Source organism: Neofelis nebulosa, chromosome 2 (assembly GCF_028018385.1).
Source record: "Neofelis nebulosa isolate mNeoNeb1 chromosome 2, mNeoNeb1.pri, whole genome shotgun sequence".
Lineage (NCBI taxonomy): Eukaryota > Metazoa > Chordata > Mammalia > Carnivora > Felidae > Neofelis > Neofelis nebulosa.
Genome location: NC_080783.1, coordinates 215,238,081 through 215,257,237, shown reverse-complemented (window position 1 = coordinate 215,257,237; position 19,157 = coordinate 215,238,081). Strand labels below are relative to the sequence as shown.

Sequence of the window (19,157 nt, the reverse complement as noted above, 5' to 3'; positions counted from 1 at the left end):
TCACATCCCCTTGCCGGTCGTATCTCCTGCTTGAGATCTATCCCCACATCTCCACCCCAGCATGGTAGACAGTGGGAACGTGGCTTCTCAACCTGCGGCAGCTTATACACATGGCTCTGCTTTGGAGTGTCATTGGAAAGCCACTAAAACTCACCGTGACACAGTTCTTATCAAGACTTCTGTTGGGAACACATTTCTACGGGGGATTTCGTGAAGGATGCTCAGCCCGTGCGTGCCGGGAGAGAGTCGCTTTTCATCTGAGTCAGGGACCTCTTTGAAAAGCTTGTGAAAACTGGAACACCCTCCTGACCCTCAGGTTTTGAACCCCTGCCCTCGGTACTCTAAAATTTGTCTTTGAATCAGGTCACATCAGCCAAGGTGATGTGTGGATCTCCTCATTTGGGCTGTTCTAAAATCGCTTTCTCTGACTTGTACTTTGGCATTAAACCTCTGCAGATATAGACATGTGATACGTACATATTGTGTTGATATACACGTGTGATGCATACTCACTTCACTTCTGGCTTTGTCTTATTTTTTTGTGTCATTTTACTTCTGTCCTAATTTCCTTATCGATGTGACTCTAAGTTAAATTAAAAATACGATTTATGGTGTTTTTTGCTAATGCCTTCCAACCCTTGCTAGAACAGGGAAATGGAAACTATTTCCATAAATAAATAGATAAATAGATAGATAGATAGATAGATACATACATACATACATACATACATATGTACCAGGCCTACAGGGCAGCTGCCTGTAGGGCGTTCTGTGTGGGTGTTCTTAGGGGCACCTCACCCCACGGTGTAGTCGAAACACACCTTTTTTTTCTCAAAACCTCCTTCTTTCATAGTCTCTGTTTTAGGGACTGTGCCCGCTGCTTAGGCCTGAGATCTAGACTCCTCCCTTCCTCACATCTCACTTCCGAATAATGACCCAAGTTCTCTTGATTATACACCTTGTCCCTGGACCTGTCCCTTCCACAGTCCATTCTCCACATAGTGGCTAGAGTGATTTGTTTTAAAAGACAGATCCGGGGCACCTGTGTGGGTCAGTTGGTTGAGCGTCAGTCTTCGGCTCAGGTCATGATCTCACGGCTCATGAGTTCGAGCCCCACGTCGGGCTCTGTGCTGACAGCTCAGAGCCTGGAGCCGGCTTCGGATTCTGTGTCTCCCTCTCTCTCTGCCCCTAACCCACTTGCATTCTGTCTCTGTCTCTCTCAAAAATGAATAAACATTAAAAAAAAATTTTAAAAGACAGATCCAACCCAGTTATTCCCCTGCTTACATCCTTCAAAATCTCTTCCTTTCCTTCTAGAAAAAGGTTGATTTTAGGAGGGTATTCAGAGCTCATCAGGAGCTTGTCTCAGCCTGTCTTTCCTGCCCTGTGTCTTGCCGTGGCCGTCCACCCTCATCCTTAAACGACTCAGAATTCCCTAACACACTGTGCGTTCTCACGAAGCCCCCTGCCTTTGTGAGTGCTCCTCTGTCCCCTCACCTGGCTCACTCCTACCTGTCTGGAAGAAGAAACTCCAGGCAGATGACTTGCATTGCATTTGAATTTGTATGTTGCACAGTTTTCAAAATTGCTGTCTGGGATGGTTTGTCTTGACAGTAATAAATACATAGTTCGTGTAAGTGAATTTGAATCTTGAAAACCTGGTGAGAAGATCGAGGTGATACTCTGTGCACTGGTTACTGAGCGTGTCTCTGAGGAGTTGAGATGGACGTAGCTACAGACATCTACACAGCAAGTGACAGAACAACTCTCCAAGCTAAAGCAGAACAGGAGATTTATTTTAAGGATGCTGGGGTCTTCTTTCTGAACCCAAGGACAGAAAGATAGCTGGGTCACACGAAGAGACCAGAACCCAGAATCCACATGCCGCCAGGGCTTCCTTTGTCTTGGGCTGCTACTTCCTTGCACTCCCCCCTTGTGCACACTGCCCATGACCTCCCTTGTGCTCGCTCAGCAACCCCGGATACTTGGACTCCGTGCCTGCTCTGTGCAGCTGAACACAGTTAGCGAAGACACGGACTGTGCTGGCAGATCTCATTTTTTCAACTTTTTACTCTGGAAATTTCCAAATCTGCAGAAAGGTTGATTGAGTCACCCAGATTGATCAGTTTTTGGTGTTGGCTTTTTGCCCGCGTTCACCTTCTCTCTCGGTATGTACGTGTGTGTGTACCCACGTACGCGTACGTGCGTACACGTACCTGTCGGTTTTGGCTGAACTGTTTGAAAGTATGAAGAAGAGAAAAACGGAGATGGGAAGTAGGAGGTGGTAAGGGAAGGCCTCCCTGGGAAGGCAGCGTCTGAGCAAAGACCCGAAGGAGGGGCTGCTGGGCGGTTCTCCTGGGGAGGAGTGTGGCAGGGGAGGCGCAGACAGCAGCATAGCAAGTGACCCCTACCATCAGGTGTGTGGCCAGTTAAACAGAGACTCTCGTGTACCAGACTTGTATTCTTGTTCAGATATTCCCTGCCCCCTTCCTGGGGGAAGGTTCTGTTTCTCCACCCCAGTGGCTGTAGGGATGGCCATGTGACTTGTTTTGGCCAACGAAATGGGAGCAGAAGGGTCCCTTCTGGGCCAGTTGACCCTGCGCCTCGCTCCCTTCCTTCTGCCCTGACAATTAGTAGCGTGTCTTCTAGAGGCTGCTTTGTCACCCCGGGTGCTGGAGTGACGATGATCCGGAGCAGAGCTGCCCTTTGACCTGAATGTTCTCAGGCTTTACAGACATCGCGAGGAATAATGATGGTTTCATTTCCTTCATCAGAGATTGCGTGAAAGGGGGCACGCCTGGGTGGCTCAGTTGGTTAAGCATCTGACTTCCACTCAGGTCACGGTCTCACTGTTTGTGAGTTCAGCCCCTCAGTGGGCTCTCTGCTGTCGGCACAGAACCCACTTCAGACGCTCGGTACCCCTCTCTCTGCCCCTCCCCTGCTTGCGTGTGCACGCTCTCTCTAAAAAATAAACTTGAAAAACATTAAACCAAAAACAATTGTGTGAAATTTATTATGCATCATTGCCATTGTCATTTGTGTATAATTTGCACTAATGATACCCCTCGTGATGTGAATATACCCAAATGGAATTACTGTGTGTGACCTTGTGCCACCAGCTTTTTTCCAACTCGATTAAAAAAAGTACCGTGGTAGGGGCGCCTGGGTGGCGCAGTCGGTTAAGCGTCCGACTTCAGCCAGGTCACGATCTTGCGGTCTGTGAGTTCGAGCCCCGCGTCGGGCTCTGGGCTGATGGCTCGGAGCCTGGAGCCTGTTTCCGATTCTGTGTCTCCCTCTTTCTCTGCCCCTCCCCCGTTCATGCTCTGTCTCTCTCTGTCCCAAAAATAAATAAAAAACGTTGAAAAAAAAAAAAAAATTAAAAAAAAAAAAAAGTACCGTGGTAAAAGACACATAAAAATATCCCTCCTTTTAAGAGCAGGAGCTCTCGAAGTGAATAGAAAACATGTTTTCAAAAAATAAAGAATGGAAAACGCGTTTTCTTTTAAAGATAAGCATTATTGAGCTCTCTATGTACGCACATGTGTGTGTATGCGTGTTGTGTATGAGTGTGTAACCTTCCCATCAAGCAATAACAGATACCCCAGATTGAGTTGGGGTCTGAGTTGCCCTCCTTTGTGTCTTTTTTGCTGCTGTTATGTCTTGTGCAGACCTTTTGTGCTGTATCATAATTACTGGTTTTCATCTGTCTTTCCTCAGTGGATCTGGAAATCCTTGAGGGTAGGGATTATGACTTGGATGTTATGTCATTTTTAGCGCCTGCTACAGTGACTTACGTGCACTTAATAAACCAATAAAGGACTGAATTTGGCGGGGGCAAGATTATGTTCAGAAAGTATTATTGTTGTTTGTTTTATTTGCTGTGCTCTCTACACTCGGGACCAGAAGATGGAAATATTCTTTATTTCAGTATACACACTCATCAAAGAGGGAGTTCACGAACACTCTAATATTGGAGTACGAATACAGTATCTGCAATTATAACATTCTACGTATCCGTTCATGTAGAATTCATAACTGATAATGAACAAGCACCGTGTCCTCAGGGGAATGAGGCTGCCTCTATCTACAGGTCGTTGCAACTTCAGAAGGGATTTTCTGCTGTGAAGATCCGTGGGCTGTGATTAGTGTTGTATACTCCAGAGTTGGACACCCTGGGCTCATGTCTGTTCTTTCATTTACTGGCTGTGTGACCTTGAGCAAGTCCCTTAACCTCTCTGAGTTTGGCTTCTTCATCTGTAAAATGGGAAGATGAATGTATTGATTGCCTTGGATTCTTAACTAGATTTGTATACATGAATCCCTTAGAATAGCATCTGGCACATGGCTTAAGAGCTGGGTAAGTGTTTATCATATCACTAAAAATTATTTTTTTGTCTTAGAGCCCCTAAAATGGTGAATTTTTAAAATGTAGCTGGTGAATTTTTAATCACAGAGCTGTGATGTTCAGATTTGATTGAATGCGTTACTTTGAGGTATACTGTTGGGCTTAGATCCAGGCATATTGTGAGGTTGTCATAGCGTCTTGTAAGTTTCAGACATGGCCAGCTATGAACAAAGAAAACAAAACCAACACTAATCAGAACAAGAGGTATCTCAGGGCACCTGGGTGGCTCAGTCAGTTAAGCGTCCGACTTCTGATTTTGGCTCAGGTCATGATCCCAGGGGTGTGGGGTTGAGCCCCATGTCAGGCTCCACGCTGAGAGTGGAGCCTGCTTAAGGTTCTCTCTCCCTCTGCCCCTCTCCCCCGTTCTTGCTCGTTGTCTCGCTAGATAAATAAATTAAAACATTAGAAAGCAAACAAACAGTGCTTTGGGGATTTATCCCCCAGCTCCCCCCCCCACCCCCACCCCCAATCCCACTAAAAATAAGAGGAGCAGAGTTTGGCCCATCCCGTCAGAGTCTCTGCCCCACAGTGGCCCTTGCTGTTTTGAACGGTAGCTGTTTTGAATCTATTTTTAGTCAGGTCCGCGAGGGTAGGGAAAGGCATCAGGTAGAACAGTTCTGGGGAAAACCCTATTTTAATGTCGCTTGTGAAATGAGAACTGAGATAGTCAAGACCAGAAAGACTCTAGATACGAGGTTTCATGATCTGTATGTCTGGGTTTCAATTGTGGTTTAGGACCTCAGTTGAAGAATCACAAGTTCCTTTTTTATGCTTTTGGTTTTTTCTCTTTGTGACATCTGGGAAAACAGCTCTTTGAAAAAGGACTTGTTCAACGTAAGAGAGATGACACCAGTCTCATGTGCTTAGTGGTAGAAAGAGGAAAGCAAAGAGAAAGACGTTGAATAATATTTTGATGCGCTGAACTATTTTTAGTTTGTGTCTCATATGTTGCGATGCGCCGTTTGTGATAAAAGTGAGGTCACATCTCTTAATAGTCAAGTTAATTAGATAACCCTTTATGCCTTCGATTGCTCAAAGCCGTCTCTTGGGAGTCTCCTGTCTAGATATTCCCAGGGTTCTCGGGCTGCTAAACAGTTTACTTTTGTAATCATTATTTTCTGATGATTATTTTTTAATATAATTTATCGTCAAATTGGCTAACATACAGTGCGTAAAGCGTGCTCTTGGTTTTTGGGGTAGATTCCCATGGTTCATCGCTTACATGCAACACCCCGGTGCTCATCCCAACAAGTGCCCTCCTCGGTGCCCATCACCCATGTAAGCCCCCACCTTCGTAGAAAGCGGTCAGCCCCTCGAAGGGCACCGTCCCCCGTTGAGTCCCCTGCAGACAGCCCCAAGCGCTGGCCCTTTCGTGGCCGTTTCTCCTCTTTCTAGTAGGTCTTGAAGATGGGGGAGGTGAGGGCAGGTTTTCTCCTCACCTCCTACCAGTTCGTGTCGTGCACGGACCTGCCTGTGTCCCTTACTGCACTTCTCTGTCTTCGTTAATGGCCCACAGTATAATTCACAAACTCCTGATTCTCCTTTTTCTTTTCTTCTTCTTTTTTTCCCCAAACCTGTGTTTGTGGAGTGTTGGGGGTAGGGATCGGGGAACATCAGCCCAGTGGAAATCTTTCTTGGAAAACTTCCTTCCAGCCTTATTGCAGTGAGTCAGGACGTTTATTCCATGTTTGTTTCACCGAGGAGAACGTTTGAATTTCACATCTCAGGCTGAACCTGGCACCAGATATAGAAGTGGCTTTGCTTTTTTTCCAAAAGCAGTGTGTGTGCTTTTTCAAAATAATGGTAATATTAATTCCTAAATAGTAAATTTGACGCACCGTGCATTTTCTAGTGTTTTTTCATTCATTCTCTCATTACTTTGGCAAATATTTAAAGAGCACCTACCAGAAACTAGGGGGGAGTTCCGGAAGATGGCGGCGTAGGAGGACGCTGGGCTCACCGCGCGTCCTGCTGATCACTTAGATTCCACCTATACCTGCCTAAATAACCCAGAAAACCGCCAGAGGATTAGCAGAACGGAGTCTCCGGAGCCAAGCGCAGACGAGAGGCCCACGGAAGAGGGTAGGAAGGGCGGCGAGGCGGTGCGCGCTCCACGGACTGGCGGGAGGGAGCCGGGGCGGAGGGGCGGCTCGCCGGCCAAGCAGAGCCCCCGAGTCGGGCTGGCAAAAGCGGAGGGGCCGGACGGACTGTGTTCCGACAGCAAGCGCGACTTAGCGTCTGGGAGGTCATAAGTTAACAGCTCTGCTCAGAAAGCGGGAAGGCTGGAGGACAAAGGGAGGGAGAGCTGCTGAGCCCCCGGACGGACGGCAGAGCTCAGCTTGGCGGGGAACAAAGGCGCTCGCCAGCACCATCTCCCCCGCCCATCCCCCAGCCAAAATCCCAAAGAGAACCAGTTCCTGCCAGGGAACTTGCTCGCTCCGCGCAAACACCCAACTCTGTGCTTCTGCGGAGCCAAACCTCCGGCAGCGGATCTGACTCCCTCCCGCTGCCACAGGGCCCCTCCTGAAGTGGATCACCTAAGGAGAAGTGAGCTAAGCCTGCCCCTCCCGCCCCCGTGCACCTTGCCTACCCACCCCAGCTAATACGCCAGCTCCCCAGCACCACAAGCCTGGCAGTGTGCAAGTAGACCAGACGGGCCACACCACCCCACAGTGAATCCCGCCCCTAGGAGAGGGGAAGAGAAGGCACACACCAGTCTGACTGTGGCCCCAGCGGTGGGCTGGGGGCAGATATCAGGTCGGACTGCGGCCCCGCCCACCAACTCCAGTTATACACCACAGCACGGGGGAAGTGCCCTGCAGGTCCTCACCACTCCAGGGACTATCCAAAATGACCAAACGGAAGAATTCCCCTCAGAAGAATCTCCAGGAAATAACAACAGCTAATGAACTGATCAAAAAGGATTTAAATAATATAACAGAAAGTGAATTTAGAATAATAGTCATAAAATTAATCGCTGGGCTTGAAAACAGTATACAGGACAGCAGAGAATCTCTTGCTACAGAGATCAAGGGACTAAGGCACAGTCACGAGGAGCTGAAAAACGCTTTAAACGAAATGCAAAACAAAATGGAAACCACGACGGCTCGGATTGAAGAGGCAGAGGAGAGAATAGGTGAACTAGAAGATAAAGTTATGGAGAAAGAGGAAGCTGAAAGAAAGATAAAAAAATCCAGGAGTATGAGGGGAAAATTAGAGAACTAAGTGATACACTAAAAAGAAATAATATACGCATAATTGGTATCCCAGAGGAGGAAGAGAGAGGGAAAGGTGCTGAAGGGGTACTTGAAGAAATTATAGCTGAGAACTTCCCTGAACTGGGGAAGGAAAAAGGCATTGAAATCCAAGAGGCACAGAGAACTCCCTTCAGACGTAACTTGAATCGATCTTCTGCACGACATATCATAGTGAAACTGGCAAAATACAAGGATAAAGAGAAAATTCTGAAAGCAGCAAGGGATAAACATGCCCTCACATATAAAGGGAGACCTATAAGACTCGTGACTGATCTCTCCTTTGAAACTTGGCAGGCCAGAAAGGCTTGGCACGATATCTTCAGTGTGCTAAACAGAAAAAATATGCAGCCGAGAATCCTTTATCCAGCAAGTCTGTCATTTAGAATAGAAGGAGAGATAAAGGTCTTCCCAAACAAACAAAAACTGAAGGAATTTGTCACCACGAAACCAGCCCTAAAGAGCACCTACCATGTGCTGGGTCCTCTTGTAAAAACAACTGAGAAAAGTCCTGTGTTAAGGGCTTAGAGTTGGGGAATGGTGAATGGCGAATAAGCAATACATAAATAAATAGCATCACATGTGTCGGAGGTCAGATAAGAGCCACGGAGAAAAATGAAGTAGAAAACGGGGAGTGGGTGGTGGTTTTCTCATAACTCTGTGTGGAGACTACTCTTTCCACACCCACTGTACAGATGTACAGATGTGGAAACTGAAGCACAGAGAGGCTAAGTGACTTACCTTGATCCTACCTTGGTAGTAAGTGGTAAAGGTTGAACTTGAATTCGAAGTCCGGCATGGGCTCCCAAGTTAGCTACCTCTAACGTAAGTCTCCTCAACTTGAACCAGATCTCCCCAAACACTGATTTCCCTGAGGATTTAAAGTCTTCTTTTACCAGGCCCTCTGTTGCATTGGTGGGTACAGATAAACACACTTTAAAAATTAAAATACTACTTTAATTTCAGTATCAGTGAGTACAGGTTTTAACTTTAACCACAATTTCTTTAATTACTCTTTCATACAAAATTAAAAAAAACTCCATAGCATCCACACAGAGAATGTAGCATTTTAGGCCTTGAAGGATAAGTAGGATTAATTTTTTTAAAAAATTACATCCTGGGGACGCCCGGGTGGCTCAGTCAGTTAAGCGTCTGACTGGCTCGGGTCACGATCTCACGGTTCATGGGTTCGAGCCCCGCGTTGGGCTCTGGGCTGACGGCTCAGAGGCTGGAGCCTGCTTCGGATTCTATGTCTGCCTCTCTCTCTCTGCCCCTCTCTCCCTCTCGAAAGTAAACATTAAATTTTTTTTTAAAATCCCATCGTGCTTGGGGCGCCTGGGTGGCGCAGTTGGCAAAGCGTCCGACTCTTGGTTTCCACTCAGGTCGTGATCTCACGGTTTGGGAGTTTGGGCCCCACATTGGGCTCTGTACTGACACTGAGGAGCTTGCTTAGGATTCTCTGTCTCTCTCTCTTTTCTTCTCTCTCTCTCTCCCTCTCTGCCCCTCCCCTGCTCACACCCTGTCAAAATAAATAAACTTAAAAAAGAACACCTCGAAATTACATTATGTTTAAAGCATACAAGAGACTGCATTTAACGTTTAAAAGTTGATGAAGAACGTGATGAAATACCCATGAACTTGCTACCCATATTGAATGTGTACAGCAGTGAATTTTCACACAGTGGACACAGCTGTGAATATAGTGTCCGTTTTAAAGCAAAGACCATCACTGCTACTGAGAAGCTTGCTCATGCCTCTGTTTTTTCTTGTTTTGGAACTTGTTACAGATGGAATCATGCAGTCGATGCTTTTTTACATCTGGCTTCTGCTCCGTATTGTTTGTGAGAATCTTCCAGACCGTTGCATAGGGCACAAGCTCATGCATTTGATTCCTGCACGGATGCCCGTATGGGAATATACCACAACTCACTCATTCATGTTCACTTTTACCTGTATCACCCCATTTAGTTGTAGCAACTACCTGGGAAAGCTGTTTGGGGCTGCATTTATTATGCCTGTTTTCTAGCTGACGAGAAGGCGACGCTGGAGAGTTAAGTGTGTTATCCAGCATGACAGCAAGCATGGCCAATCCGTGGTGGCACCAAAATGCAGGTTTCCTGATGGATCTCGCTTCTCCTGCACCACGTTTCCTACCGTGTCATGCACGTAATGCCACTGGGGTCCGCAGCCTGTCTGTCTCCATGAACTTGCATCCTTCCTTCCCTTCCTCGGCAGAGTGGATTCCATGGACCTTCACCGTAATCGCCCCCTCCCCTTTCCCACTTGTGCTCTTTTTTTCACAGTAAAAAGTTTCAGAAATCGGCACTTCTTTTTTTTTTTTTTTTTTTTTTAATTTTATCTTTTATTTTTTAAAAATTTACATCCAGGTTAGCATATAGTGCAACAGTGATTTCAGGAGTAGATTCCTTAGTGCCCCTTACCCACCTAGCCCACACCCCCTCCCACAACCCCTCCAGTGACCCTCAGTTTGTTTTCCATATTTATGAGTCTCTTCTGTTTTGTCCTCCTCCCTGTGTTTATATTATTTTTGTTTCCCTTCCCTTATGTTCATCTGTTTTGTCTCTTAAGGTCCTCATGTGAGTGAAGTCATATGATTTTTGTCTTTTTCTGACTGATTTCACTTAGCATCATACCCCCTAGTTCCATCCAGGTAGTTGAAATGGCAAGATTTCATTCTTTTTGATTGCCAAGTAATACTCCATTGTGTATATATACACCATATCTTCTTTATCCATTCATCCATCGATGGACATTTGGGCTCCTTTCATCCTTTGGCTATTGTCGATAGTGCTGCTAGAAACATGGGGGTGCGTGTGTCCCTTCGAGACAGCACACCTGTATCCCGTGGATAAATGCCTAGTAGTGCCATTGCTGGGTCGTAGGGTAGTTCTATTTTTAGTTTTTTGAGGAACCTCCATGCTGTTTTCCAGAGTGGCTGCACCAGCTTGCATTCCCACAGAAATCAGTACTTCTAGTCTCCTGTTCTTTTAATTTTTTTTAATGTTTATTTATTTTTGAGAGAGAGAGAGCACGCATGCATGCGAGTGGTGGAGGGGGCAGAGAGAGAGGGAGACACAGAATCCAACACAGGCTCCAGGCTCCGAGCTGTCAGCCCAGAGCCCGACACGGGCTCGAACTCAAAAACCGCGAGACCACGACCTGAGCCGAAGTTGGAGGCCCAACTGACTGATCCACCCAGGCGCCCTTAGTCTCCCATTCTTTGTCAGCCCCACTGCAGTCAAGCTTTCATCCCCTCCAGTCCATCAAAATAGGGTCTGATGAGGCCCTCAGTTACCACCTCATCACCAATCCCAGTGGTCAGTTCTCAGTCTTCGTGTTGCTCGGCCTATAAATAGAGTGATCCCTCTTGAAATTCTCTGACTGGGTTTTAGGAAGCCAGTGAACCTTCTTCTGGAGAGCCCAGAGGCTTCTTGACACTACTTTCAGGGTCCTTTAGTGGCGTCACCTCATCTCCCCCTCTCAGCTGTGTCCAAGGGCTCCATCGTCAGACTTTGTCTCTGTCTGCACACCTGCCTAGGTGATCTCATCCCAGCTCGTGGCTTTATGTGCCGTCTCTAACCTGTGCTCTGTCCTGCACATCAGATCGTATATTTTAACTTAATTTATTTTTTTAAAAAATGTTTATTTATTTTAAGAGAGAGAGAGAGAGAGAGAGAACGTGTGAGCTGGGGAGGGGCAGAGAGAGAGGGAGAGAGATACCCAAGCAGGCTCCATGCTGCCAGCACAGAACCAGACGAGGGTCTCAATCTCACAAACCATGAGATTATGACCTGAGTCGAAATCAAGAGTTGGACATTTTTAACCCAGGCACCCCAGATCATATATTTTAATTTTAATTGCTGTTTATTTAATTACTATTTTATACTCCATTTAAAAAATCGTAGAATTCACACAAAGACGAGTCCATCTGTGCGTTTGATAATCACGTGTCTAAAACAATTTGTGTCTCCTCCCTCCCTCCGTGTTTCGTGCCTCAGTCTTGGTCTCAGGCCCAGGACTTTGGTGTCAGCCCTACTTCCTGTGGTTCTTTCCTATTTGCCCTCCATTCCATCGGCAGATCCCATGAGCTTGTGCTCCACCTGCAAACTACATCCCAGCTGACCACTCACCACGATCTTCACAGCCACGCATCCGAGTTCAGGTCGCAGCATCCTCCTAAGTAGCCTCTGCCTGCTCCCTTTCTCCCCTGCAGCCGATTCTCTGTAGCAGCCAAAATAATAATTTTCAAATATAAGTTGAGTCATGTCACTTTTCTGACCAGAACCCCCTGGTGGCTTCCCAGTGCCAGTGCTTTCACCGTGGCTTATGAGGCCCCTTCATGCCTCTGAACTCATCATCTGCTGTTTCCCTCTGGCTCGTTCTGCTCCAGCCCCACAAGTCTTGCTGACCTTCAGCATGAGCCACTCACAAGCCCCCTCATACTTCCCAGACACCCACCTGGTTTGCTTCCTCTCTTCCTTCGTGCTTGCAGAAGCCCCGTTTACCAGAGAGGCTTTTCCACCCACCTTATCTAAAAATCGCAGCGCCCTCTCCCCAGCGTGCCCTGCTATCCCTCCCGTGCTTAATTTTTCTCTAAGGGTGCTTGTAACCACCCGGCATCCTTTTTGTCCATTTGGCTGTTCTTTTGGTCTTTGCTAGAATCTGAGCGCCGTGACAGCAGGGGCTGTTGAGTTTACTGTGGTGTTTGATGAGCATTTATTCAATGAGTGGATATCTGAAGAGGACCTGATACCAAGTCTGAAACACCGTCTGGCCTTTGAATATCCAGTTAAACATTCTTCTGTGTGGCTTTTATACTTCGCCTGTCTTGATTGCGTGTATTACTCTTTCCCGTTGTTGAATACGTACGGGGCTGTTATGCGCCTGGCCCTATGCTCCGTGCTGGAGATACGCCAGTGAACAAGGTAGATGTGGTTTTCTCAACGGAGCTTCCGTTCTACTAGGGAAACAGATAATAAGCGAGACAGTAGACTGCAGACCATGTGGAGTGCCTGAAGCATGCGATTGGAGGGCTGCAGTGTCCGTGAGCTTGGAGGGGAGGAGAGTGCTAGCTAAAGCCATCAGGGAAGTCCCGTAGGAGGAGGTGACATTTAAGCTGAGAATGGAAGGCAGAGAAAGAACCAGCCATGCCAAGCATTAGAAAAATTGCTTCTAGGCTTAAGCAATTGCAAGTGGCTGAAGGCAAGCTAGAGCTTAGGACGTCTTAGGAACCGTCCGAGGGCTGGTGTGGCTATTGCCCGGAGTGGCATACCGTAACCTGGAGAGGCAGACGTTGGCTCTATAGAACACGGTGAGGACTCGGTTTTTGCTCCAAGTGCAGTGGGAAGCCATTGAATGGTTTGAGCAGCAGAGTGTGGTTTGTGTTTTTAAAGAATTCCCGTGATTGCTGTGTGAATAGATTGCAGGAGAACGTAGGAGAGCATGCCTTCTTATCACTTAGCATCTGATTCTATACTTAAGAGTTTTTAAATCGCCCCGGCTCTTGGCAACCGCCATTCCACTTTCTGTCTCTATGAATTTGACTCCTCTAGATACCTTATACGAGTGGACTCGTACAGTCTTTGTCTTTATGCGTCTGGCTTATTTCACTGAGCATAATGTCCTCAAGGTTCATCTGTGTCATAGCACGTGTCAGAATGTCTTTCCTTTTTTTTTTTTTAATTTAAAAATTTTTTAAATTTCTTTTTGAGACAGAGAGAGACAGAGCATGAGTAGGGGAGGGGCAGAGAGAGAGGGAGACACAGAATCCGAAGCAGGCCCCAGGCTCTGAGCTGTCAGCACAGAGCCCGACGCGGGGCTCGAACTCATGTCCTGAGATAGTGACCTGAGCCGAAGTCGGACGCCCAACCGACTGAGCCACCCAGGTGCCCCTCGAATGTCCTTCCTTTCTAAGGCTGAATAATATTCCACTGTGTGGCTATGCCACATTTTGTTTTATCCATTTATCCATTGGTGGACATTTGGGTTGCTTCCCCGTGTTAGCTCTTACAGATGACTGCTGTGAACACGGGTGAGCGAATGGCTGTTTGCGTCCCTGCCTTTTGTGTATTTCCTCGGCGTGGACTCACTGGATCGTGTGGTAATTCTATTTGTAATGTTTTGAGAAACCACCAAACTGTTTAAAATGGTGCCCGCTCCGCGTGACCGTGTCACCGCCGTTGCAGAGGGCTCCGCTTCGTCCACATCGTCACTAACACTTGTTACTTTATGGTTTCTCGATGGTAGCCGTTTTCATGGGCGTGAAGTGTTACCTCGTTGCGCTTTGAGTTGCCTTTCAGAAATCCAAAGCTTTGAAAGTGTTTAAAGAAAGGAATACGGAGCCTTCGCTTTTACCGGGCCAGAGTGGACGCAGATAGGTTGATGAGGACCTCTTGTAGAGGTCCTGGGGAGAGAGGGTGGTGGCCTGAATAGGGTGGTGGCAGAGGAGCTGAGAGGAGAGTGTGTGTCGAGGGTGCAGCGAGGAGGCGGGGAACACAGGTCCTGGGACTCCGGCTTGAGTAATTGGATCAGGAACAGGTTCGCCGTGGGAATTTCTGGTTCGCTTTGCCCCACCCTCCACCCCGGGTAAGTGTTCTTGAGAGAAACACTTCAGTGATTTTTCTTTCAGAGAGTTTTTTCATCTTCATACCACGTCTCCCCCGGATGATCTGTGATGACCTTCACTGTTCTCTGTTTGGTTCAGGTCAGGGAGCCTTGAGCACCTGTTACAGACCAGGTGCTGTGCTCGACTATAAGGAGATCAGGACGCGTGAGAGAGAGGCAGCCTGCCGGTCAGAGGTTTGGTCTCAGGACCCCTTTACGTTCTTATAAAATGTTGAAGATCTCAAAGAGCTTTTGTTTAGGTGGGTTGTATTCTTTGATGTGTACCATAATAGAAATAAAGGGTGAGCAACTTAAAAACAGACATTAGTAAAAACAATAATGTATGTTAATAGAACTTTAAGAAAAATTTTGAGAGAGAGAGAGAGAGAGAGAGAGAGATCACGAACAGGGGAGGGGCAGAGGGAGAGAGAGGGGCTCTGAGCTGAGGCAGGGCCTCATGATCCATGACCCTGGGATCGTGACCTGAGCTGAAACCAAGAGTCAGATGCTCGACTGACTGAGCCACCCAGGCACCCCTAAATAATGTGTTTTTAACGAAAACGACTACGTTTTCCAAAACAGTTGTAGTGAGAAGAGTGACTTTTTCAGGTCTTTTTAATGTCTGATTTACACTAGAATACAGCTGAACTTTCATGTTAACTCCTTTAATTTGTTGTGACACGCCGTGCCACGAAGCCTCTGGAAAACCCTGTTGGACGCTTGAGAATGAGACTGAAGAGGCAGATATCTTAGTGATACTGCAAAAATAGCTTTGGCCTCAACGTGCTCTGTGCGAGGGTCTTGGAGACCACAAGGGATCCCCAGACCGCTGGGCTGCTGGTGAGAGCGTGGGCGCTAGAGCCGGACTGCATGGGTTCGGACTCCAGCTCTACCACTTATGAACGAGGCAAGTATCTAACCCCTGTGCCTCAGTTTGCTCACATGTAAAATTGGCCTAAGTACCCACGAAGGCTCATTACGAGGCTTCAGGGAGTATAGATTTATCAAGTGTTGAGAACATTGCTGGGAGATAAAGTGCCGCATCAGTGTTTAATTATTTTTTCACTGTTTATTTCCAATAAGTAAGACCTAATCTTTCCTTCGAGGGATTTATCCTAGTGATGTAGGTAGATGAACAACCAAACCTCAGGATTTTGTGTAAGGTCACCGAGGGGCGTATTTGCAGCAGGGACGCAGGAGTGGGCTTCTCGGGTTTGGGGTCAAGAACTAGGATGTTCTTGGTTGTTTGGACGATAAAAGGAGCAGCTTTCCCGCAGGGTCGGAGTGGCAGGTTCTTGGTTCAGATTAGGTCCATCCCTGTTAGCATCTGTCACGGGCTGTGTCTTTCATCTTCCTTATCTGTAACAGAATGAGCATAAGCAGCCTCGTTGGTTTGCGTCTTTGATGCCTGCTCAGAACCAGAAGCCTTATCCCGGTTGGTTAGACATCCTCACTGCCTGTGGGACAGCAGGTGGTCCGCGAGAGTTTATTGCCTGGCTATAAATGAATGACTGTCAAAATGGGAGGGAAACATTTCTGTGATGCGCTGGGATTTGGTGGTAGATACTTGCAATCACTTGCTAACCCTGGAGTATTATAAGGAAGCAGCGGCCGATTATATTTTGATGGCAGTTAAGCAAGAAGAATCTAATCGCTTTGCTGCTGAAAGCGATGGTAACATTTGTGTCTTACTGTAACGTTTGTTACTTTTGAAACTTTGTTTTAGTGAATCGAATTGGGTATTTATTTAAAATCTCACTTGCTTAAAACGGCCAAGTTACATAGTTGTATTAAAATAACGAGCTTCGGCGTGTTTAGAAACGTAGTATGCTTACGGTAGCGTCACAGTATCGGTCAAGGAGGTGTGATAAACAGGGGTTGTAAGGCAGTAGGAGGTGTGTACCTGTCTGCCACGTCAATACTTGTCTTGAGCGGGTCTTTTTTTCCTCCAGGCATATTTAGTTGTTAAGCTCCGGCGTGGTTCTCGATGGTTATTGATGACGTTAATGTTGTTCTTCTCGGGCAGAATTGTGTTTTCTGCGGTTGAGTTACGGGTCTTTTCTCCTCTCACGTTATAGATCCGACGGAGGCGCCTCGCACGACTTGCTGGTGGACAGACCTCCCAGCCCACCACCCCGCTCACCTCGCCCCAGAGGGAGAACCCGCTGGGGCCTCCCATAGCAGCATCAGCCCCGGGCCCCTCCCAGAGCCTTGGTCTCAATGTCCACAACATGACCCCAGCTACCTCCCCAATAGGTGCATCAGGTAAGCCTTACTTCCATACCTGGGCCATTTAGTCCTGGCTTTCTGTGAGGCTTATGGTTGTGACATTTTCACAGCGGGGTAAGATTGGGCCGCATTTCCACAGACGAGAACATGGGACAGCAGCTGTTCAAAATCCTGCAAGCAGTAGTTTAAAGATTGACATCATTACGTTGTGTTTTGTTCATCTCTATTCATTTTGATGGTGATCTGTTCAAACTAATTGTTTTCCTTTCTGTAATTTTTATCCTTTGTTTCAAACAGGACCAGGTCTTAATTTCTGATGGTAAGGCAATTAAGACTTAATTTGGCTCAGCCGATTTTATGAGTTTGGTTGATGCTTTCCTTCTATGATAAAATCATCTGAAAAGGCAAGATTGAAATAATGGTCAAAATAACAGGCCTCTAATTACGGATTTCCATGTCTTCATTTAATGTTGTCAACAGAACTCTCTGAATTTTTGCGGTATAAAAGTTCACCTGATGTGATGTTTATAGCTGTCTCATTGACAATTATTTAACTATTGTGAAAATTTCTTTTTTTATAATTAATGGGCTCATCGTTGATATCCAGGTATGTCTTTGTTGGGAAACAATGATACTGATTCATCCTGCGTATTTGAAAATACCTTTTGTCAAGTGAACTTTTCTATTGAACATGAGAATTATTATCATTATAATTATTATAATTACTTAGGATTCTAATTTGAAAAAGCAGGTGCATTCAGACCTGTATTCATCATCACATCGTTGAATAATTTAATATGATTGTTATTTCTGCATTTAATGCACTCTCCCTTAGTTGCCTTCCACATAATCTGTCTTTCTGAACTAGGTAAGTCATCAATTAAAAGTATTTGCAGAGGGGTGCCTGGGTGGCTCAGTCGGTTATGTGTCTGACTTTGGCTCAGGTCATGATTTTGTGGTACGTGAGTTTGAGCCCTGCATTGGGTTCTGTGCTGACAGCTCAGAGCCTGGAACCTGCTTCAGATTCTTTGTCTCCCTCTCTCTCTCTCTGTCCCTTCCCTACTTGAGCGCTCGCGCTCTCTCTCTCTCTCTCTCTCTCTCTCTCTCAAATAAATAAACATTAAAAAATTTTTAAAAAGTATTTGCAGGGTTTCAGTTACTGTTACTCTTGATAGGCGTTATCGTAGACTCTTCCCCAGGTAAATATAAATGCTTATGCGTCCTCCTGTTGACTCTAAAAGTGAGAGAGGTTCAGATTAAATCATCAGCAAGAAACAGTGACTTTGCCTGAAATGTTGCTGCTGAACACCTTTGAGAAGCTGTGATAGTCTTCCGGTAGGGGACGGGCTCAGGATTCCAGTTGGGTTTTTACCCTTTCCTTGGGAAGGGTGCCACCAACAGTGCTGTTGGTTCCACCATGGCCAAGTCCCTCCTGGAATGCTGGAGAATGTCCGGGGAGAGCTAGTGGGATGCGGAGGGGCTTAAGGTCACGCTGCACCAGTGGTAGTCAGGCAGGAGACCGAGCTCTGCGTGTGCCTGGTCACAGCACCCTGTCTCTTTGGGACCACCAGGAATCATTTCAGCATGTGCCCTGTCCTGTTTATGTCAGCCACTGGGTCTCGCGGGTCCTCATCCCTTGCCTCTCAGTCTCCAATCTCCATATGGCTTGTTATGGACACCTCTCCCCACGCAGTCCCCTCTTCCGAAATCCTCACTGTCAGTCCCTGGAAGAGTCCTTCTCTGTGGACGGCTTTCCCTTTAGTGCTCTTGCTGAATTTATGCCCTTCCTCATTTCTTCTAGACCATGCTTCCTCCTCCCTAAGAACACATCGATTTGAACCTTGTGTCATTAGACCGTGTTCCCCATTCCTGTCCTTGTCACAGCTGACCTCTGAACACACTCACCCTGCCTCGTTCGGTCCACTGTCTCTCTCCCCAACACTGTGTCATGGTTTGTGATGATCTCAGTAGCCACAGGGATGACCTTCCAGGACTCTGCCCTCGCGCTTTTTTGAGCTGCTTTCCCTTAGTAACCTGGTCTTCCATCCGACATCAGCCACTCACTGCCTTGGTCATACTCTAGATCTTTCCATCTCAGTGACTTCCTGACTGCCACCTTCAGCTTTCTGGCTCACCCTCTCTGTCCCCCTTTCTTCACTTCTCCCTTCCCTGGTGTCCCCACATCCCTCCTGGACCCATTTACATTCCACAGTCACTCATTGTCTCTCCCCTCTCTCACCTCTCTTTCGCTTTGTCTTACTTCTTGGATTAAACCATGCTTCTGGTTTTGTTTTGTTTTGTTTTTTAAGATTTTATTTTTATTTATGTATTTATTTATTTTGAGAAAAAGAGAGCATAAGCAGGAGAGGGGCAGAAGAAGAGAGAGAGAGAATCTCCCAACGTTGGGCTTGAACCCACAAGCCGTGAGCTCATGACCTGAGCTGAAATTAAGAATCAGATGCTCCGGGGGCGCCTGGGTGGCGCAGTCGGTTAAGCGTCCGACTTCAGCCAGGTCACGATCTCGCGGTCCGTGAGTTCGAGCCCCGCGTCAGGCTCTGGGCTGATGGCTCGGAGCCTGGAGCCTGTTTCCGATTCTGTGTCTCCCTCTCTCTCTGCCCCTCCCCCGTTCATGCTCTGTCTCTCTC

The 19,157-nt window shown here is 46.9% G+C and overlaps 1 protein-coding gene across 4 annotated transcripts in view; it reads left to right on the top strand.

Moving 5' to 3' along the window:
• Positions 1–19,157, top strand: part of UBE4B (ubiquitination factor E4B) — a 125,913-nt gene that overhangs the window by 25,737 nt on the left and 81,019 nt on the right. For 3 of the 4 annotated variants that reach the window (XM_058719153.1, XM_058719152.1, XM_058719155.1), the window contains exon 2: positions 16,362–16,548. In XM_058719153.1, coding sequence (XP_058575136.1) covers positions 16,362–16,548 — 187 coding nt within the window. Of the gene's footprint in view, positions 1–12,782; positions 12,992–16,361; positions 16,549–19,157 lie in introns of those variants that run through there. The other variant, XM_058719154.1, reaches the window with a different exon arrangement.